Source organism: Orcinus orca, chromosome 17, assembly GCF_937001465.1.
Source record: "Orcinus orca chromosome 17, mOrcOrc1.1, whole genome shotgun sequence".
Taxonomy (NCBI): domain Eukaryota; kingdom Metazoa; phylum Chordata; class Mammalia; order Artiodactyla; family Delphinidae; genus Orcinus; species Orcinus orca.
In genome coordinates, this window is record NC_064575.1 from 77,697,277 (window position 1) to 77,720,256 (window position 22,980).

Here is a 22,980-nt window from a genome sequence, read left to right on the forward strand (position 1 = left end):
CCTGGTTTGATTCGTCTCAGAGCGTATTGTACCGTATTGGAATTGTCTATGCAGTTATCTTTCCCACTGCACTGTAATCTCCCTGAGGGCAAGTACTATGCTCACCATGTTCACTGCTGTATCCCCACAAGGACATTGGTCAAACAAATGTGTTGCACAAAGGATTGAAAGGGGTGTAACTAGAACATAATGAAGCTAGCGGTTCCTATGGGAGAACTAATGGGTATACAGTCTTCATGAAGTAAGTCAAAGAGCTCCACCTTTCAACGTACACATGATCGACCGCAAAGGATAGATGGGGTGGTTTTGGTCTTTCCCATCAAGCACATCAAAGGCTCGGGTATTAGGGAGAAGGTCCCAAATTACCTGATGGTTTTGATCATGCTGAGGCCCATTTCAACGCAGCAGTGGGCGTGGTCCTGGCGGGGCTCAGGAAGTCCCGAAACGCAGTAGTAGCAGTCTCCCAGGATTTTAATGCGAAGGCAGTGATGCTCCTGAAAGGAACAAGGGGGGAGAGGGAAGGACTGAGTCAACAGAAGGGTAAGTGCTTCCGAAAGCCTTAGGAAAGAGGGGAGCCGGGTCAGCAGCCCTGCACCTTGGGATCAGGGGCTTCTACCTTTGAAATGCGCCGCTATTTTCTTCCCAGGAAATTGGAGGGGGGAGTTGAAGGGCTCAGTGGTGGAACGGAGTCATGGAAAAACACTGGATTTTGAGTTTGACAGATACAGGGCCATATCCCAGCTCTGCCATGTGGTAGCTTTCTGATCTTAATCCCCCGTGGAACACTGAACACTCAAGTCCTCCTCCCACTGATGTATCTCTTCTCGGGACATGTCTCCGGATTAACAGTTTATATCAGTTGCTAGCTCAACAATAAGCACTTAAAAAATAAATCACTTAGGGATGCCAACTGTTCCAACTCAACATAAAGTCCTTTCCCAACGACGGTACTGGCACCTTAAGAAGAGGGGCTGACTGTGTCTTGTACATACTTGTACTCATTTACTGATTCACATGCTTGCTCACTGATAAATATCAGGTGTGCATCTATCATAAAGCAAGCATTGTCCCTGACACAAAGATGATTAAAACAACCCCTATTATATATTAAACAGAATGCACCCTCGCAAGAACCTGGAGGTAGGTACAATTTTTATCCTGATCACTTCACCAGTGAGAGGCAGGACACCTGTTTGTTTGGTGGATTCACAATCTTGAAGACATGATCCTTACAAAGTTTCAAAGAGCAACAAGTACCTAGGAAATGGTGCATACTTTCATATTGGAAGGGAATAGGCTGGATTTTGCAGGTTACAGAGCAAAGAGAACTTGGGGCGGTAGAGCACAGGGGCTAAAAGCACTGGCTGAGGAGTCTCATTGCAGATCAAATCCTAGACCCCCCACCCCATCCTCACTGTGTGTTTTTAGGTAAATTACTTAACCTCTGAGCCTCCATTGCCTCATCTATAAAATGGGGATAAGAACAGGACCTCATTGTGTGATTGTAAAGATGTAGGAAGATGAGGCATGTGAAGGCTTAGTATAGGGTCCAGCAGATGGGGCGTTAAATTAATGTCACCCATCTCTATGATGATGACTTGGACTCCTGTCCTCGTTCTTTCACATTTCTATCTGTGACACAGGCAGATTCTCTCCAGGTCTCCTTGGGTAGATGGTTGGGACGGAACGACTCTGAGATGTCTTCTAGATTTGAAGCCCTAGGTGCCTGTGGGTCTATGGCTTTGTGGGTTAGGGGCTGTCCTTGGGAAACCACAGTCCAAGGGCATGAGGAGGGGAGTTGCAGACAGAAAGGGGCCTACTTGAGATGCCAGCAGCACAGTGGATGCCCTGGTACTGCCAAGTTACGAAGCACCATGCTGGTTTCCTAATCTGATCAGGCGTTGGGACATCATGTTTGGGTAACAAGTGAAATCACTTTCCCAATAAAAAACAAATATCAGACAGGGAAAAGAGAATCAGAACTGGCTCTGGTGTTTCCCTGTCTGGATCAGATCTCCAGGGCCTTGCCAACCTTCCCAAATGGGCACAGATGCGATCTTCAGAACGCTGATAGCAGGCACAGCTATCCCGCGGTTATTTTTAGGAGTGTGTGGTTCCTATCTATTGGCTGCTTCAATGCAACTAATTTTGTAAGAGAGCAAAAAGGGAAGCTCAAGACCTTCACTTGTTTCTTCTAAGACACTCTAGACTGTTATGGCCAGCATGGAACTAGGGAGACCTGACCCATTGGTCCTGGCAGTTTCCAGATTTGTGGAGTCCACGGGACAAGCTTAAAAAACCCAGAAGGTCCAAGGTGCTTCTCTAGAGTTCAGTTTTGTGCTTTGCCAAGGAAGTATGAAAAGTCCATCAACATACAAAAATAACAACCAAACTACCACCTATCCCCATCACTTTATGAAAGAAAGGGCGTTTTTAACACCAAAAAAGTAAAAAGACATATTCTTGGACTAAAGGAAAGTTCCTGGCACTAAATGAAATGAATGATAGAAACTCAATACATTGAAGTGTGTGTGTGTGTGTGTGTGTATTTATATATATATATATATATATATAAATACACACACACAATTGCTGTACATATTTATACTACATATACTGCTGTATATATATATGTTGTGTATATCCTACAGCAATGTAGCGAGTTTTTATATGCATATACATATATGTATCTCGCATGTGGCCACAAGTTAAAACTTCCTACCATTTGTTTGCAAAGGAGCAAATCCCTTATTCTGACTCTGCAGGGGAGAACACTGAGGCTGGGAGGTAGGGGTTGGTGACTTCAGTCAACCACACTTTGCCTTCAGATGGTCTCTGGGGCAGAGCGTGCTGGGGCTGTTGGTAGCCTGGTCAGCACAGAGATCTGCCTCCCTGTTGACAATGGGGAGGGGGAGGGAAAGGGTAGAGCAGGAAATACTTTGGTCTAAGAATCAGACCTCCGCATTCTAGTCAAATTTACCAGCTGTTTGACCTTCGATAAGTCACTGAAGCCACTGATAAGTGGGTTTCAATTCCCTATATGTGACGCATGTGAAAATGGTCCCCTTGCCCTTAATACATAACTAAGTAAGCATGGTCATCAACTAGCAATGCCAGTGACAGCTAACCTGAAAAGAGTCTTCTCCACATTTAATGCTGTGCCTTATCTTTTCTCCTTTCAGTTCACAATAACCCTGAACATGGCAGACCATGTTTTTAGATATGAAAATTTCAGTGTAAGACAGATGGAAAACTTCCTGGGCCACAGAGCAGCTGGCTAAAAAGTAATGGATATGGATTATATATGATATTCAGAAGCTCCAAATCAGTGATTTTTCCATGCAAACAGAGGTGAAAACATTTTGGAAAACTTTAGGGAAAGGCAGTTGTATTTATTGAGCACATACTATGTGCCGGGCTATGTGTTAAAGGCATTATATTGATCTTGTTTAGTCTTTACGACCACATTCTGACTCATGTGCCACTTCACAGATGGCTTAAGGAAGTGAAGGTCACACAGCAAGTGAGAGACAGAAGTGGAATTCACAGCATGTCTGTTTGACTTTGGGACTCCATGCTCTTTCTTTACAAAACTGCAGAAATTATGGCAGAGACCAGAATGGTAGATCTCCTGACAAAAATGTGTTTTGGAAGGAGATCTGTAAAATAGTTCATTACCCTTTGGAAAGTGAAGATGTTTGTAACCCAGGGTTCATTTTTCTTCTAAACAAAAGGTGAAGCTGGCAGCCTCCTTGAAAAACTGTGGGCCCCATATAAATGGTAGGTATATATGCATATGTGTATATATACCAATCATGTATGTATATATAAATATAAATATGCAAGGCCTGTCTTCTCGTCTGTCAAGTTCTGTCAATTTGCAGACACATTTTTCTGATCAATTCCCGTGAGCTGTCAGACGATTTGACAGTAATATCCAAGCAACTACTTTTTACCAGAAACTGCTTTGAAAAACTCACATTAAAAAAGCCAGGTTGCTTTGAAAAAAGATACTGAAAAAGAAAAATAAAGTAGGGTGAGGGTCTTGTAAATTTTATCGAGTAAGTCTTAATATAATCCTTTTCCTCCCATCTTGATGGCTTTGATATGATTAAAAATCTTGGAAAAAAATCCAGAGACTTTATGAAACCATGTATGCACATAACACCGAGGAGATATAGGCACCAAATTATCAAAGATGGCTATATCTTTGAGGAGGGGTAAGATTACAGGGATACATACTTTCTCTATTGTCTCTATCTTTGATGTTTGAATTTTACATAATGGACAAGTATTGCTTTAGTAATCAGAAAAAAAAATGAAAAGAAAAAAGACTCTCAGAACGAAAACATTAGTGCTACGAATGCACTTTAAAAAGTTATACTAGAAATCATGACAATTTTTATAGTACTGTATCTAACTGTAATTATACAAATTAACACATGAATATATTGTCCTAGTAGAAATGAAACTGTAGATAAGTCTCCTTTAGTAGCCTCTCCCCCTCAGACACACCACACCCTGGAAACCTGGTCTCCTTTCCCCTCTTTAGAGGCTGTTATGCATTAATATATACATTTCTATGTTTATATATATGCACCATTTTTCATGCTCTTTAGCCATAAATGGATCATACTATGTTTATAGATCTGAGACATGCTTTATCATGCAACAACATGTCTTGAAATTCTTTCTATGTCGGTACAGAAATAGCTATCTCATTCTTTAAAATCTATTGATTAGTTTTCCATAGTGTTGGAATTGTTCCTTGTAACAATAATTTAGGTTGCTTCCCGTTTTGTCAGCAATCTGAAACAAGGCTTAAGATGTAATGATGTTGATTTTAAAGCCGCGATAATAGCATACATATTTTTCATTCCTAATTTGTTAGGGAGAGGAGTAGATAGGGACTACTTTATTTACTTATTTATTTTTTTTATAAATTTATTTATTTAATTTATTTATTTTGGGGTCTTCATTGCTGTGTGAGGGCTTTATCTAGTTGCTGTGAGCGGGGGTTCCTCTTCGTTGCGGTGCACGGGCTTCTCATTGCAGTGGCTTCTCTTGTTGCGGAGCACGGGCTCTAGACACGCAGGCTTCAGTAGTTGTGGCTCGTGGGCTCAGTAGTTGTGGCTCGTGGGCTTAGTTGCTCCACGGCATGTGGGATCTTCCCGGACCAAGGATTGAACCCATGCCCCCTGCATTGGCAGGCGGATTCTTAACCACTGCACCACCAGGGAAGTCCAGGACTACTTTATTTTTTTAAAACAAGATCAAAGATCAAAAGTTACTAGAGTTTGCCAAGGGCACTAGAAAGGGTCAAAAACACTCTGCTTTGAGCAGCCACAAAGGCACTGAGGAATTCAACCACACTGAGAGGATCTTTAATAGAAGGCTTTGAAGTTTTTGCCTGCATCATAGTAATGCAGTGGATAAATGGGAAGGTGCCATGGATGATATTTACATGGGAAGTGGGTTCTGTCAGATGTACGACATAATGAAAATCTAAAGCAAATAATTATGGCAAGGCAGAGAGAGATCATCATAAAGCCACAGAATTTTGACGCTAAAAGATATCACAAAAGGCAAGTCCAATCCCCTTTTACACAGAAGCAAAGTCTGTGACCCACTTGGTTAAGTGATTTGCCTAAGGTTGGGGGCAAAAACATTTTAAAGTAGGTTTTCTCATTCCAAGGTGAGTAGAATTGTTTTCACTGGCAGAGTTTCTCAAGCTTTTCCATAGAAGCCCCTAGAGTAGAACTGACTGATGCACTAGGGTGGGTAGGGATGGGGTAGGGGGTAGAGTGGGAGTGACGGACCTTGATCACGTCTCTCAGTTCACTTTGGAGGGTCATTTTTGTTCATCTTAGTGTCTCTGAGCAGAAATATTCAGAACCAGGAAGTAACGTAGAATAACTATGTGTAACTGGCACCAACCGCCCTTGAAGCAACAATAAAAAGAAATGGTGCACATTCTTCCCCACCTTCAAATTCCTAGTCCTTCAGGTTAATCCAACCCTTCCAACAGGAGGAGACCTCAGTTTCCACCTCTTCTTCTGCTCATGTCAGTCTCCTACTCAATAGTTGTCCAGTAGCTACAGATTACAATGCAGGGTCCTTGGCAGGTCCTTGCTTATTTTTCTAGCCTCACCTCTACCACTCTCTACCTTGAATTTTCCTTTAAGCAGTGCTAAATCTCTTCTGGTTCTCTACACATATAGCATCTTAATTTTTGTTTTCCCCTCTGCATACAAGAACCTTCCCTGCCTTCTTCACCTCAATTTTACACCTAATTGGTATATAATTTTTTTTTTTTTTTGGTACGCAGGCCTCTCGCTGTTGTGGCCTCTCCCGTTGCGGAGCACAGGCTCAGCAGCCATGGCTCACGGGCCCAGCCGCTCCGCGGCATGTGGGATCTTCCCGGACCGGGGCACGAACCCGTGTCCCCTGCATCGGCAGGCGGACTCTCAACCACTGTGCCACGAGGGAAGCCCTGGTATATAATTTTTATACAATAAAATTTACCTTTTTTGGTAAATGTGTACAGTCACACTCACATATAGAGCAACCGGATCACTCCCCAAATCACCTCACCCTATGCTTCTGTGCAATCAGTCCACTCCCTCCACCACTCATCCCTCCTGACAATGACTTATCTCTTTCCTGTCCCTATAATTTTTGTCTTTTCTAGAATGTCTTACAAATGGAATCATAAAGTGTCTAGCCTTTTGTGTCCGGTTTCTTTCACTTGTCATATTGCAGTTGAGATTCACTGATGTTGATACAGGTATTGGTGATTTATTCCTTTTTATTGATGAACGGTATTCTATTTGTTTTCTCCTTTTTAAGACCCAGTCTAAGAATCACTGTCCCCCGGAAGTCTTCTCTGATCCAAGGGTTATATGTTGTTTCTGTGTTCCCGTAGCACTCTAGACTTCCCTTCATCACGGCATATAGCACATTGTACATTGATGACTTTTTTAGGTATCCATGACTAGACTTAGCTCTAAGGGGTAAGTGTGTTTTAGTTATTCCCATATTACCTACACAACACCTACTAGGTGCTCAGATGCAAGTGTGAATGGATCTCTGTTGGAGTGGGGCAGCCTTAAAATAGGACATTTTGATAACCTAACAATGAACTCCCACTGATGCGGTCTCATTAAACTCTCAGGACAGCCTGTGAAATGGACACTAGTATACACCCTTTACAAAGTAGGAAGTCAAGGCATGCCAATTTGAACCCCAAACCCACTCTAAAATATAGCATGACAGTGACATTCCTCTGTCATGTGAGTGGCTTGAGGACTAGGAATCTGTGTTTTGGTGGCAAACGTTCATTCCCTTTAACCTCTTCTCTATTTTAGCTCTGGCCAAGCCAGCAGAAAAAGAAAGGTAGTGCCTGGTCGGCTAAAAACACAGCTCTTAAGTCAAACAAAATGGTGGCGGGATGGGCCAGTAGCTCACTGGTCCTTGAGAAGAGACTAATTCATTCCAGATGGCCGCGGTTGGCTGGGAAACTTCAGGCAGTCATTCCTGCATGAAGCAACCCTGAGGCTGCAGCTGGATGGTGCCCGGCCACAGGCAGGGGGAAATGGAAAGCAGATTAAAAAGGACTTTGGTTTAATTGTCACTCAACCAGCTGTCTCTCAGCTAGGAAAATCTGACAAACCTCCCGTCCGAGACCTGTGAATAACTAGCATCGGTCCCCAGCAAGCGCGAGGGTCAAGGATCCACGTCTGGGGTCAGGATGCGGAATGGTAATGACATTGGTGATGAAGGCTGAGTCCCTCTCTTCCCTCGTTCCGGATGCAGTCCCTCACTCCTGCAAAGACTAGGGGGCAATTAAATTCAACTCACGTGGGCCAGTCGATCAAATCTAGCAAAGAGCTCATTGAGCATCCTGACCAGCTCCTGGGCGGACAAGGTCGTGGAGAGGTTGGTAAATCCTTTGACATCTGCAAAAAGAATACTGGACAACAGGGAAGGGATCGGGTGGGGAGAAAAGCACATTAATATTTTAATCTATCCTGGGAGACATATCACGATTCAAACAAACCAAGTGTGGTCTGAGATTTTAGCTCTCCTTGCCACGGAGGTCTCAAGGAATGCCTCAGTGTTTAACAAACATCTCAGCAGAGAGTCCACCCAGGGGTTCAGGAAGGACAAGATAGGCAACGGAAAGCCCTTCTTCCTCTGCAGGGCTGTGGAGTGTGGGCAACGCAAACAACACAAAAGGGAATTTTTCACTAGGAATAGATCAATTTATTGTGGAAAGCAAAATGAAGCACTATGAATTATCTCTACATTTTCACAATGAACTGCAAAGCAGACTGCATGAGCACAGAGCAAAATGGACACGGGGACAGAAGAATGCGAAACCTCGTTATCTTCAGCCCAATGACACACATATACTCTACCCAAAACGGCAGGCAAACAGAGTTAGGCATTTTCCAAAAATTGTGGGAATAGGTAGCAAGCCTGGGAGACCTTAGGCAGAATAATTAATTAACTGAAACGCACATTTACTAAGTTAGGTGAGGTCTGATACTATGCATATGGCTAGGTGGAAGGGAAGGGGCAGTCCTTGAAAGCCTTATAAACGCAAGGCACTGAATGAACATTGTCTTGTTAATCCATCCAGTTACCCTGTGGGGAAGGGACTGTTCATTCCATTGTGAAGATGAGGAAAGTGAGGCTCAGAGAGGAGGGAAACTTGCTCAACATTTACTAGTAGCCCGGGGCAGAGTCGGGATCGTGCACGTGGCTGAACTGCACGGTGGGGCACTGCTCCACCCACCTTAACACACCATCTCAGGGACTGACGCAATCACAGGGACACCGCTGAGAGGAAGGATGGAACACCAAAAAGTGTATCGTATGTTCTTGATTCTCGTGTTTGATCATCTCTGAAACTGACGGCATTCTGCAGTGTGTCAAACTTTTTGATTATTTTTCTTGGTGTTACATAAAATAATGGTGTCCTACCATTGGTGTGACTAGTTTTAATGAAATAGGTGAATCAGCCGGAAGGCACTGTGGAATGTGCATTGACTTCCTTTGGTCACCCCTGGTATTCAGTGGTTCTTAAAGTTGTCTCCATTTTTATGGATTCTCGTTCCTAAAAAATGTACAAGTATTCAAAATTTTGCACTTCATTTCAAGGGATCTGTACCTTCCCAGAAGCCCATTCAGATTCTCATTAAGAATGTTTAGACCTCAGTTTAAAAACTACTGTTTTAATTAATTAGATAATGCCTTAATTATTTTAGCAAATATTTATGTATCTACTATGTGACCAGCTACGCACTGTGCTAGGAAGTTGTATTAAATGATAAAGAAGCCTCAGTGCATGTCCTCAGGATGCTCAGAGTATGGGGAATGGAGTTGGGCTGACAAAGAGAAAGACAGAAACAACATAGGCAATGACGACTGTGATAAAAAGACACACACTGGGGATGACCAGCCATTGGGGGATCAGGAGTTTTCTAGTGAAGCAAAGTCCAGGCTGAGTCTTGAAGGATCTCGGGGACTTGATGGGTAAAGTGAGTAAATGAATGGCTGCTCTTAGCGAGAGATCAGCACATACTAGGGTCTGGTGGAAGAACAGGCAAATGGACCAGGGTTCTGCAAGCATTCAAGGACAGCTAGTCAAAGGGTAGTATTGAGCAAGGAGGGTGGGAAGAGAAGAGGGAAGAGGGAGAGAAAAAAAAGAGAGAAAGAAGGAGGGAGGAAGGAAGAGAGAGAGAGAGAGAGAGAGATGAGGTCAGAGAAGTGAGCAGAGGAACAATATGGAAGGGCTTGATTAGCCAGGTTGATGAATACAGACTTTTCCCTAAACATGATGGAAAGCTAGTGAAGGGTTTTAAGCGTGGGAGTGATACCTTTAGATTTTTAATGTATAAGGCTTCCTCTGGCAGGGTCAGTACACTGCCACTGTCCTCTACAGCTTTCTGGTGGCATAGTAGCTGGTCACATGCATAGGATTTGAGTCTAGACAGACTGGGGTTCAAACCCCAGGTCACCACTTATGAATACTATGAACTTCTCCAATACTTTATTTTATCTACTGAAGATGATTGTAGTACCTACCTCACTAGTGGGTAGCAAGTGTTTAGCACAGTGCCTGGCATAGTAAGTGCTCCGTAAATGCATTAGCTCTCTCCATCGTTATTGTACAAAAGTGCACTATGATTGAATGGTTGGGAAGAGAGAAAGAGGTAACAGAGAAGGAAGAGAGTCTGACCATTAACTGGATTATTTGTTACTTGTGGCTAAAAGAATTCCTGTTGACAGAAACCTGAAACAATAGTAGCAGCAATACTTACAGACTGTTAACTGTGGACTTGATATGCTCTAAGAGTTCTACACGTATGAACTCGTTCATTCCTCATAACAACCTATAAGGTAGGACCTAGGATGATCATTTCCATTTACAGATAAGGAAACTGAAGCCTGAGTAACTCTCCCACAGACATGAAAATCTAGGATTTAAACCAGGCAGGCTGGTTCTGGAATCTACACTGTTTATCACTACAGTAATACCACCTCTGAAGTAAGCCATCATCATGGCAGGTGGGAAGTGGAAGGGTCCAGAGATCATCTAATCCAACTACTCACTTTATGGATCCATTTGCCCCAAACTATTAATATCTATCTGTCTATGGCAGGACAGCTTCATTAATTAATTCATTCAACAGCTAATAAATGGAATGCCTACTATATATATCAGATACTGGAGATACAGTGGAGAACAGAAAGTACCACCACAGCCCTTATGAAACATGCAGTCTATTGAAAGAAGAGATGGGATTCCCTGAGAGCAAAGGGCATAAAAGTTTCAGATGTGTTCAGTGTTCCAAAATCATGAATTTTTTTTTTTTTGCGGTCTTCTGAACACACTGTGCTTTATACACTGGTGTTTGTACATGACATACCTGCTCCCTGGCATAGTTTCTTTCCTGTTGCTACCTATTAAAATCCTACTTGTCCTTTAAGACCCCACTCATATGCTAAGACTCTACTTTTATGGAGATTTCCCTAAGCATAGCCTGTCACCCCTATTCTAGCCTCCTGCCCAGCCTGTGCTCCCCTCTGTCATGGCATTTATCACTTGGTAACACAATCATGTGTGCAAAGTGTGCTCCATCCACGAGCTGAAGAACAGGAAGAGAGTTACCTCTGTATCTCATCCCCCAGCACATGGTGGGCCTCATGGTATATTTCCTGAATTGAATCATCAGGAATCTTCAGAATTGAGTCTTCCTTCCTCAGAGTGTGGTTATGGCCAGTGCTGGCATCTCTTGGGAGCTGGTTAGAAATGCAGATCTCAGGCCCTGCCCCAGACCCACTGGATCAGAATCTAACAAGAATTTAACAAGAGCCCTAGGTGATCTGTGTGCACCTTAAAGATGGAGAAGCCCTGGTTTAAGTCATAGTTATGCAATAAGAGTTTGTTGAGCAAAAGACAAGAAGCAGAAACCATTCTGCTCCCCCCAGGTGCTGGGCTCACGGTCAGTTCTTTTGACTCTAGGTATAAACTTGTAATCTTCCAGATGACTATACCGAAGAGGCCATATTAATTGTCAAATCTAATTTGCTTATATAAGTTGTTTATTTGGCTAAAAATAAGCTATGTTACCTATTAGTCACTCTGAAAACAGAGTCCTCAAGGAGAATTCACTAGACTCATTAGGAACACGAGCCCTGTGTAGACTTTTATTCCTAACTTGTGTTCTTGGGCAGGTTATTTAACCACTCTGAGCTTCCATTTTCTTTATAATAAAGCAGAGATCATTAAAGCTACTCTGCAGGATTACTGAAAGGAGATCACTTGTAAATCACGGCATAGTCCTCAGTAAGTGGAGAGTATGTAACTCCTTGTGGAAATTTTTGGGAATCAGAGAGTGTTTAATAGATGGCCACACAAACAGACCTCCAAAGCCAAGTTCTCTAGCTCCACTCAACTGCATTTTGCTTGTATGTGAAACGGTAGTCTGCAAGGCCAATGTTAAAACCAAGCAGGACCCTGTGGGGCTCCTGGGCACAAAAGCCTTTCTGTGTCCCCCATTTCTTGATTATAGGAAATAGGCTTCATTCAGCCTCAATGACCTTCCCTGAGTTCCAACTAGCAGGTTCAAACCGCTGCTAATCAGGGAAGGGAGGGGATGCCGAGACAAGGGAGGAACAGTCAAGAAACAATAGTGCAGCCTTGGGGCTGGGTCCTGGTTCCCCCTCAAGGGATACACATAACAACACCTTTGAGCTGTTTTGCAGATACTGAAACCTCCACCAGGTGGGAGAAGTTAACTGTGTGCTGCCCACAAGCATGCAGACCCCAGACCGGGTGGAACCGGAAGGTTGATGATGCCGACTCCCACTTACCTCCCCACCAACCAATCAGAAGAATGTCCACTAGCTGATCACGCCCTCTTTGAGCCGTTACTATAACACTCCTCACTACCCCCTCCAGGTTGGTCAGAACACACAGTTTTGAGGGCAGGAGCCCGCTGTGGCCCCCCTTGCCTGGCAAAGCAATAAAGCTATTCTTTTCTACTTCACCCAAAACTCTGTCTCCGAGATTTAATTTGGGGTCAGGGTACAGAGGCCGGATTGGGCTTCAATGTGATGACTGTACATGTTGACAGGCCTGGCTGGGAAGAAACAGTCATTCAAGAAAGTGAGTAGACTGAGTTATGCCAGCAAATGTGTGCAAATGTACATGGCATTGGGTTTGGGGGCAAAAGGAACGGGGGCAGGGAGCTCTGGTAGAGAAGCTAACTGTCCACCAAATCCATGCCTGCCTCTCACTAGCAAAGACCACTAGCAGGGGCTCTGTGCCCCTCTTGTATCGAGGTGGAGCCATGGAATCAGGTCTCATCAATGGAATCTGAGCAGAGTGATAGATGCCATTTCTGGGCTGAGGTGGTAAAGAAGCAGGTGTGCCTTTTCTACCCTTTTCTCTCCAAGAGCTGAATGCCAACAACTTTGAAGCCCAAGGGGGTGATACAGCTATGAAATGCAGGAGGCTTTATCCCTGAATCACGCACTGGCAGGGAATATAAGCCAGGGGAAGTTGTGTGGATGAATTATATTGAGTTTACATCATTGAAATTGAGAGGTTATTTGTTAGAGCATTCCCCTAACTAGCGCAAGAAATGCCTTAACTACATGGGGAATAAGGAAAGAGAAGCGGAATTGGGCAGATGGGATTGGAAGCCCAAATGGCTTCTCATAAAAAGCCGAGTGGCCATGTGGAGCTCCAGAATGAATCTGGTGAAGGCTCATATGTTTGTAGCTGAAATCGACTTGACAGTCCAAATGTTTTGTCCATTTCAAGCAGCTTGGGTTTTGGATTAGGATACGGAGATCCGGAAAGATGAAATGACGCAACCGAAGTCTCACAGGGGACTCATGCAAAGCGTTCTGGGATGAAAACCCTGATCCGCTCGCCCCAGTCCACTCTCGGCCACTCATGTCGCCAGGCGCGGCGCCTCTTACTGCACCTTACCCGGACAGGATGCAACGAGCTGTATGAAACAGGACTGAGTTAGACATTTATAGCAGACTGTTTTTAGGGAAAGGTCACAAAACCATACCAACAAAAAAGCAACAGAGAAGAAAGAATGAACCAGGTGGGTTTCCTCAAAGACAGTGACAGGATGGGAAATGGTTTCAAAAATGCTCCCTTTCCTGCAGTGGGTGTGCTCTGGGGGCTAGGGAACAGGGTGTCGCAGCCGGCCCGACTCTGCTCTCAGACACGGGCTAAGGCCCATCCTCCTCTGCATTTTTCATCTCTGGTCCTATTTTAGCACCCAGCAGCCTTGCAATGGGCAGGAGGGGCTCCACCGCCCCGAGTTGAGTGCATCTTCCCAGGACCAGTGGGGCTGTGGGCATCTCGCCACCACTGCCTCTGTGAACGGCTGGGAGGGGCCCCTCCAGCTGCCAGGACCTCTGCATATTCTTCTCCCATTAGAAGTGGCTCCTTCACTGCGAGCTGAGACCACTGGGAATGCAGGGCAGCAAACGCAATCTCAATTTAGTGCGGTGCGAAGCTCTGGAAAAGAGTCTGGAGCACAAAATCTCAGTTCAATGATTTAAGATAAACGGGCAGGGTGCAGGGTGCAGAAGTAACTTTAGTTGTTCTTCACTAAGGGAAGCACTGAAAACTGATAAGTGCAGGAAGAACTCCAGACATGCCTTTTAATGAACTTAAGGCTCCCAAGTAGGTTGATGTGGGTGTGCAGGCTTGTTTATTTTTTTCTTTATGAAGGGCCGTTTTTTTTTTTTTCCTCCTCTTTCTCCGTGGTGACAGACACTTTTGTAATATGTCATATATATTTTATAATATGTCTTATTTCATTATACTTCATTAAATTACATACCATTATAATTATATATGAATCATTATACTCTGTCAATACATATTTCATAATATGTCATATATGTCAAATATATGATATATATTTTGCATTTTTCTTAGTTTTATCTCAGTGTTCTGCCTTCACTTGTGCTGATTCCTCTGCCTAGGATTCCTTTCTTTGATTTTTTTTTTTTTTCACTTGGCAGACTCAATTTCAAAGAAGGCAAATAAGGATCACCCCTTCTAGGAATGTTTCTCTACGCACCTCCATCCCCACCCCGGGTCTTCCTCTTTTTATGATCTCTTACTGTCCTTTGCTTACTTAATAATAGAACCTCACACTGTATTATAATGACTAGTACTGCCTTGAGCCCGTTGTTCTAGAATTGGTATTGACGAGTTCCCACTGTCTGTGGGACAAATTCCTAGACCTGGAGTGCATCTTTTATTAGAGTTGCTGTTTGACAAGGGGCTCTTTGCAAACTCAAGCATCTAAGCCAGTGTAGCTCAATTCTTGGATGAGACCCCGAATGACCTACACAGATACATGTGCTAAAAGGTTGCGTTAGAATCAAGACTTCTGCTAGACTTGCATTCACATAAGTGCCCTGGCACACCAGAAAAACACCCAGAGGTGCCGGTGAGAAGGAAAAGTTGTTCTTCCCTCCTACCAAAGTTAGGAGGAAAGGAACTAAGGGGGTACCACTGGTCATTTTTAGAGCTGTTCAACGTACAGATGTTCCCCTATGTTTGGGAAATTCCCACCCTATGATGTTTGGTGGGAGGGAGATATAGTTCTCCTGTACAAGCTGAAAATGTCAGATATTTGCATCCTAGTCACGTCTGGGGAATGACTGGGCTCAGCCAGTCAGACACATCTGCCTCAGGCTTAACTTGAGATGCAAAGAGGTAGGGGGGTCAGAGAGCGGGGCAGGACAAAGGCAGCCAGTCCAGATCCTGGGGGCTGCGGAGGAATTCTGTGTGCAGAGGAGGCAGCTGTGTCTGGGACAGGGTTGGTAGCACAGGGAACGGATTCCTCAGGAACAGATTCTTCAGGTAGAGTGGAAGCAGCGTCCTCACTGGCCTAGCGCCCTGCTGTGATTTTGACTGTGCCTTCCTCTTCTTCCCGGCCCATTTCCTGAGCCCGCCTCTCCGTCCTTCCCCAGTGACTCTGGGAGCCCCCATGTAGCCCTCCAATACATTTCTTTTACATCAGCCGGGGCTGGATTCTTTTTCTGCTTGCAACGAGGAAATATGTCTGAAACAATCTACAACATGCTTAATGCTCTACTATATGCTTATGCCAGTCCTGTGCTTTGTATATATCTTCACTCACATCTCTACATAAACCCCTGTAAGGTGGCTATTAAAGCGCCCTTTTTACAGAGAAGGATTCTGAGAGTCAGGTAAGTAAACTGCCCAAGGTCATACCCAAGGAAGAGGCAGCATTGGGATTCTAAACAGGTCTGTCTCACTGAAGAGGTATATTGTCTGGCACAGTGCTGGGCAAAGAGAGGGCACTGATGGATGGATGGATGAAGGGATGGATGGTTGGGTGTGTGAATGGGTGGAAGGGTCAGTGGATGCAGAATGCATGCATGGGTGAATGAGTGACCAAAAGTATGTTTGCAAAAGAAAAATAAGCTGTAGTCCTTTTTCTGGTATTGTTTTAAAGACACTTATACGGAATATAAAGAACACCCCTGAGGCCTCCAGATCACATTCTGGAATTATTTTTCCCATCATAGTGTAAAAGGCTTTTGCCTTTCCTACTCAAAACGTAAAGGCAGGCAAGCCTACTGCAGGGGAGCCAGGTGGTAAGTCAACCAGCAAATTTAGCTGCAGACACTCTTCTCGAGCCTCAATTTGGAAATGTAGAACTCTCTGATGAATAATCACTAGTTAATGAACTACTCAACCAATTGAAGAAAGGTGCTGACATTCGGGCAGACAGAAGTCATGGCCATGAGGTGAGCGCAGCCAGGAGCACGGGGATCACGCAGAGACCTGGGCGAGGTGTCCCGTTTCTCACCTGACATTCTCGTAGCGGTGGATGTAGATCCGGTGGAATTGATGCTGCAGGTGCTCGTCTTCCACGTTGGTCATGTCATTGATCATCTCCAGGACGACAAACCGGGGGAGCACAGACAGCACAAGCCGCTCCTGGGACACAGAGATGTGAGGGTGAGAACTAAAGTATTGCCTGCAGTATCGGTAAACGAGAGCCATCAAGCCATTCCGTTACAGCCGCCTGGACGGTGAGCCCAAAGGGAACCCAGGATGGAGACAAACGGCCCGCCCACTGCCAAGCCCATCTAGCAGTCAGCTGCTGCAGCCCCCCACAGAGGTGCACCCTGAGGAAACTCAGCATGAGAAAACACAGGATGCTGGCCCCAGAGAGCTGAGCTGCATATCAAAAGCATGATTTCAATGAGCCCAGACTCCTGTATCTTCCTATACACAGAAAAGCGCTAAACTGCTTAACTTGAGATATCTGGTTTTCTTTAATTAACAGTAATCCTTTGATGTTCCAACTACCTGGTCCTTTGTTGCAAAAACTCCTATATATCTCGGCTCCCTCCCACCCACCTTGCCTCTTTGGAACAGTTTTCTCAGCGTTATCTGAGATGCTGTGTCCTGGGCTTGCTGTCCTCACAAAGTCTGCTGAATAAAACATAACTCTCAACTTTCAGGCTGTGAATTTTTTCTTCAGTTGACGAGGGACGGTCTTGTTAGGCTGACCACTGGGTCTCAGAAGGGTGGATGGACCGTGTAGAAGTGATGGGGCTCTTGGCTGACTTCTCGAGGAATTGCTAATTTCGTACCATCCTATGAACATGACAAATATCTACGGAGTCCTTGTTATTTGCCAGGCACTGTGCTGAGTGTTGGGTATACAGTGGTGAACCAAATGCATGACAGCCCTACTACTGTGGAGCTTACATTCTAATAAGGAATACAGACATTAAATACACACACCCAAACATCCCCACACATACTTACAAAATGTGACAAGTGCCAAGCAAGGACAGGTCATGATCAGAGAGTATCATGGCTGATAACAGGATTCAAATAGGGGGTTAGGAATGACTTTTCTAAGCAACTGATATGTAAACAGATACATGAAAGTTTGGAATGAGCCAGCCCTGTGTGGTACAAGGAGAAGGGAGCTCCAGGAAGAGGAAACAGCAGGTGCAAATGTCCTGAGACAAACAGAGAGCAATGGTGTGCCTGGAGGGTGGTGATAGAGGGGTGTGGTGACAGTCAATGAGGGTGGAGGTGTAGATAAATGTGTCAGGCCTGCCTGAGATGTTAGCATTTAATTCCAGCTAAAGCTGGAAGGCACCGCGTGATACTAAGCAGGGGAGTGACATAAGCTGATTGATGTTTTAAAAGATCACCCTTGGACTTCCCTGGTGGCGCAGTGGTTAACAATCCGCCAGCCAGTGCAGGGGACGTGGGTTCAAGCCCTGGTGCAGGAAGATCCCACATGTCGCGGAGCAGCTAAGCTCGTGCACCACAACTACTGAGCCTGCGCTCTAGAGCCCGTGCGCCTAGAGCCCGTGCTCAGTAACGAGAAGCCACCGCAATGAGAACCCCGTGCACCGCGACGAAGAGTAGCCCCCGCTCGCTGCAACTAGAGAAAGCCCGCGCGCAGCAACGAAGACCCACGCAGTCAAAAATAAACAAATAAATAAATAAATAAATTTATTAAGAAAAAAAAAAGATCGCCCTTGGCTGTGGTTTGGAGAATGAATTATGAGAAGGGCGCCAAGGGTAGGGGCAGGGAGACCAGCTGGGGGAGCTCCTGCAGTGGTCCAGGGGAGAGGTGATGGGGGGATAAGATCTATAGGACTGGCAACCAATAGGGATGGCAGGAGAGAAAGAGGGCGTAACCGTGGTGATGACTAGGTTTTGAGTTTGGTTGATGGGGAGCCTGTGCTCCATTCACTGAAACAGGGCACACAGGAGAGGAACCAGGCTCAGAGACATTAACTCTTTATGGAGAGGAGAGGAAATGAGACACACACCTCCACAAATTAGGGACCTAACACTTGACAGAATAATATTCTTCCATGGTGATCAACACAGCAGATAAAAACAAAATAACTGTTTAACTAGCAACATGAACTAAATCCTGAAACGATCTTGTGCTGTGGAAATGAGGCAAGAATCTGCTTCTTTTTTTTTTTTTTCCTATAATTTGCTCTAGGGTGGAATGGAGTTTAAGACAGGTGTATTTTATTATTATTAATTTTTAAATTTAGGTGTAGTTGATTGACAATGCTGTGTTAATTTTTGCTGTACAGCAAAGTGATTCAGTTATATATACATATATATGTGTACATATATGTATATATATCTACACATTCTCTTTTAAAATATTCTTTTCCATCATGATTTACCAGAGGAGTGAATATAGTTCCCTGTGCTATACAGTAGGACCTTGTTCTTTATCATTCTATATATTGATGCAATAGCTTATATCTGCTCACCCCAACCTCCCACTCCATCCCTCCCCCAAACCGCTCCCTGTAAGATGGGTACATTTTAACCACCATAGTTTCTCATATCTTCATAGATATTTATGGACCCTAAGCATTTTCAGCATCTATTCTTTTATTTGTTCCTTGCAAAACCCTGAAAATAAGCAGGCACAAATAATTATCTTTATTTAACGGACAGACTGAGTCAAGTCAAATTACCTGCATGACCTGAACAGTTACCAAGTGGCAGTGGCAGGATGCAGTCCTTTACCACGTTTTTCCTGGATGGGATTCGTGGTGAGATGAGAAAAGCCCCAGATTTTGAGTCTGACTGGAGTTTGGGTCCTGCCTCTATCCATTTAATAGTAACATAGCATTAGGCGAGAGACATCACCTCTCTGTAACTTAGTTCCCTAATTTGGCAAATAACTGTAATATCTACCTCACAGGGTTGTCGTGAAAATTCAATGAAATAAAATATGTGAGGGGCCTGGTGTTTATTCCCTCCTGCTTCCTCTCTGCTCTCCTCAACCCTGCCCTCATGGGAAGGGCTTTATTAATGAAGGGTCCACAGAGCTTCACACGATGAGGCTTTTTCCTCTCTTGAAATCTGTCCCACCGTGGGGCTGAGAGCCATCTGCCTCATGTCCATTTCATGTTCATTATGCTGTCTGTCAACTTCCCAGGTAATTGTGACCCTGTCCCTGCAATCCCTGAGGGGTGGGAGTCGGTGCTCATCACAGCTTTGAAGCACCTGAAGCCTCAGAACAGTAGGTGCTAAATAAATATTTCCTAAACAAATGAGTGAACCCAGAGAAGGTGGAGACTGTGTCTAGCTCATGACTGCAATGCCTCCAATGGCCACCACGGTCCCTGGTACAGGATAATTATTTGTTAAATAGATTCTTTGGCAATGCACATTCAATCTTCAAGTATGACACAGATGCTTTATGGGAGACTTTCAGAATAAAATTTTAATAGCAAAATTCTCCAGCACCCAGGCTTGCCAGCCTCCGGCTAGCCCTGCTGCTGGCAACTGCCCCAGGTCCTGCCTCTGTAAAGCATTTTCTGGCAGGCAATGGGAAATTGCCTGGAGTCTGCTTATAAAAGCACACTTTTGCTTCCCTCGGATTTGTTCGCTGCTTGAGAAACAGCGTTCAAATGCCCTGAAGACACAATCTGAAAGAAAATGGGAAAGTTTGCCCCTTAATACAATTCCCAACTCTTGCTGAGGAATAATATCTCATTTTCTGGCTTTGGAGACAGAAGTACAAGAATCTCTCCTGAAGCCAGACTGTGACCCAGGGTGGCCTTTGTGTTCACATTCTGCACATCTTTTTCTCCCTGGGTTTTCTGCGTTTGCATGAAAAGGGACCCTGGGTTGATTTCAAGTGCATCGGTGGCTCCTGCCTGGATTTTCCTCTCATCTCCTATAACTTACTCTATTCACGTCATCCAAATGGCTTCATGGGCAACAATTGCTACAGTGCACCCTTAGGGGGAAGTCAAGGTGAAAACCGTGAGGGGTTCAGGATCTTCACTTTATGTAAATGCTTGTCGTGGAGAAGAGAAAGAGAGCGAGGCAGTCCTCTGATGCAGGTAGCGCTTCTGGGCAGTTATCCTGAATGGCTTAGGGAAGAACTCGCCACTCTCAGGCTCTTGCAAACCGAGAGACCTCCCATTTATCTCTCTCTACTGCAGGCCAAGCAGTGTTAACTGCAGTAAAGGTCCAGGCACTGATGAGAGACTTATCCTGGGTTTATAGATAATGTCTCACTTTAAAGTGATCGCTCATTATGTAGCATGTCCAGTGCTTTGCATCCAGTATCTAATCAAAACCTCACATTAATTGTAGTAGGTTACTATTTTCATCGCATATTATATATGAGATACTGAGATTTAAAGAATTTAAGTGAAATGAGGCAGCCTGGAGTCATGCACTCGGTAAGTGCATAGTGAAGACTCAAGCCCATTTCTTTTTTCTTTAAAACTCAGATTGTAATTCATCTGTTTATTCACTGATTTACCATGTCAAGGAGCAGGTGCGGCGTGACAGGTGCAGTCTGGACATGGAGAACCAGCAGTAGACAAAACCAGACACGGTACTCACCTTTGTAGAGCTAATGTTCTAGAGGTAATGAATGGTAAATAAAAATACTGAGTAAGAATAAGAGATGCTGTTGACATGAAAATGGAATCGAATGCTTTGGAAAGACTTGGTAATACTGAGTAGCTAGAACATTGCAAACAACCTAGATGTCGGCAAGCCAGCCATATAAATTAGTGGGAAAAATAATAAAAAGCCAGAAGTCATTCTGATAATTTTGTGAGTACATTTAAATATTTGGCTGCATTTTAAAGAACTAGAAATCCTGGCTGATGCACTATTAGCTGTGGTCTCTGTAAGAAGCATTAGATCTCTGCTCAGGAAAATACCTTGGCCTTATTATCATTATTATTTTTCACACACACACCCTGTATTTTATTTTTACAAGAGATAAATAGACTGACACCAAGCATTGTAAATGGACCACAACAAAAGCAACAATGATTGCAATTACCAAACACGAAACACAGTCACACTATGTCATGATATTGACATTCAGTCCAGTAATCCTCCACGGTAACAGCTCCTTTACTCTGCAGTGAAAATTGATTTGTATATTTTTTGCCTCTGAGTCCTTGTGGGATTTTTTTTTAATTCAAACAGAAAGTCACAAAAATTGTAATCATCCTCATCAGTTCACTCAGTCCTGTGTAATTAATTTTTTTTCACCTCGATCTTTTGTTAGCACTTTTATGAATTCATCAGTTTTCCATTAGAGTTCTGAAAATGCTTATTCATTCAGTTCAGCAGTATAGTCAGTTACCAGAAACCTGTACTTGTCAGTCTTTTCCATGAATTCCTTGAAGATGAAACCCTTTTATAGGAACATTTTTGCAAAAGCATCAGAGTACACCCAGAACTGTCTGTAAATGACAAAAGACTTAAAAATGACCATGGTTAAAGATTTAATGAAAGTTCATAATAATGCAATTGACAAGTAAATTTAGTTATTTCCGAGATATACATTTTAAAGTAATAACTAGAATTATGACTTATAACATTATACCAGAACATATAAGATTTTTAGAAATTTCATGTAATGTCTGAAACATTTATATTAACATATTTCCATACAAATAACCCAAAGAAAGTTTACTATTAGTTTTTTGTTTTTTTGTTTGTTTGTTTATACTGCAGGTTCTTATTAGTCATCAATTTTATACACATCAGTGTATGCGTGTCAATCCCAATCGCCCAATTCAGCACACCACCATCCCCACCCCACCGCGGTTTACCCCCCTTGGTGTACATACGTTTGTTTGCTACATCTTTTTCTCAACTTCTGCCCTGAAAACTGGTTCATCTGTACCATTTTTCTAGGTGCCACATACCTGCGTTAATATACGAGATTTGTTTCTCTCATTCTGACTTACTTCACTCTGTATGACAGTCTCTAGGTCCATCCACGTCTCAACAAATGACTCAATTTCATTCCTTTCTATGGCTGAGTAATATTCCATTGTATGTATGTACCACAACTTCTTTATCCATTCATCTGTCAATGGGCATTTAGGTTGCTTCCATGACCTGGCTATTGTAAATAGTGCTGCCATGATCATTGGGGTGCATGTGTCTTTTTGAATTATGGTTTTCTCTGGGTATATGCCCAGTAGTGGGATTGCTGGGTCATATGGTAATTCTATTTTTAGTTTTTTAAGGAACCTCCATACTGTTCTCCATAGTGGCTCTATCAATTTACATTCCCACCAACAGTGCAAGAGGGTTCCCTTTTCTCCACACCCTCTCCAGCATTTGTTCTTTGTAGATTTTCTGATGATGCCCATTCTAACTGGTGTGAGGTGATACCTCATTGTAGTTTTTTTTGTTTGTTTTGTGGTACGCAAGCCCCCCACCACTGTGGCCTCTCCCGTCGTGGAGCACAGGCTCTGGATGTGCAGGCTCCGAACATGCAGGCCCAGCGGCCACGGCCCACGGGCCCAGCCGCCCCACAGCACGCGGGATCCTCCCGGACCGGGACATGAACCCGTGTCCCCTGCATCGGCAGGCGGACCCCCAACCACTGT

General features: G+C 43.9%; 1 protein-coding gene across 3 annotated transcripts in view; it reads right to left on the reverse strand.

Moving 5' to 3' along the window:
- The window catches only part of ADCY8 (adenylate cyclase 8), a 218,765-nt gene that overhangs the window by 125,800 nt on the left and 69,985 nt on the right, over positions 1 to 22,980 (reverse strand). For all 3 annotated transcript variants that reach the window (XM_004265316.1, XM_033419778.2, XM_033419777.2), the window contains exons 3-5: positions 16,395 to 16,525; positions 7,861 to 7,972; positions 367 to 494 (exon numbers count right to left, since the gene is read on the reverse strand). In XM_004265316.1, coding sequence (XP_004265364.1) covers positions 367 to 494; positions 7,861 to 7,972; positions 16,395 to 16,525 — 371 coding nt within the window. The remainder of the gene's footprint in view (positions 1 to 366; positions 495 to 7,860; positions 7,973 to 16,394; positions 16,526 to 22,980) is intronic.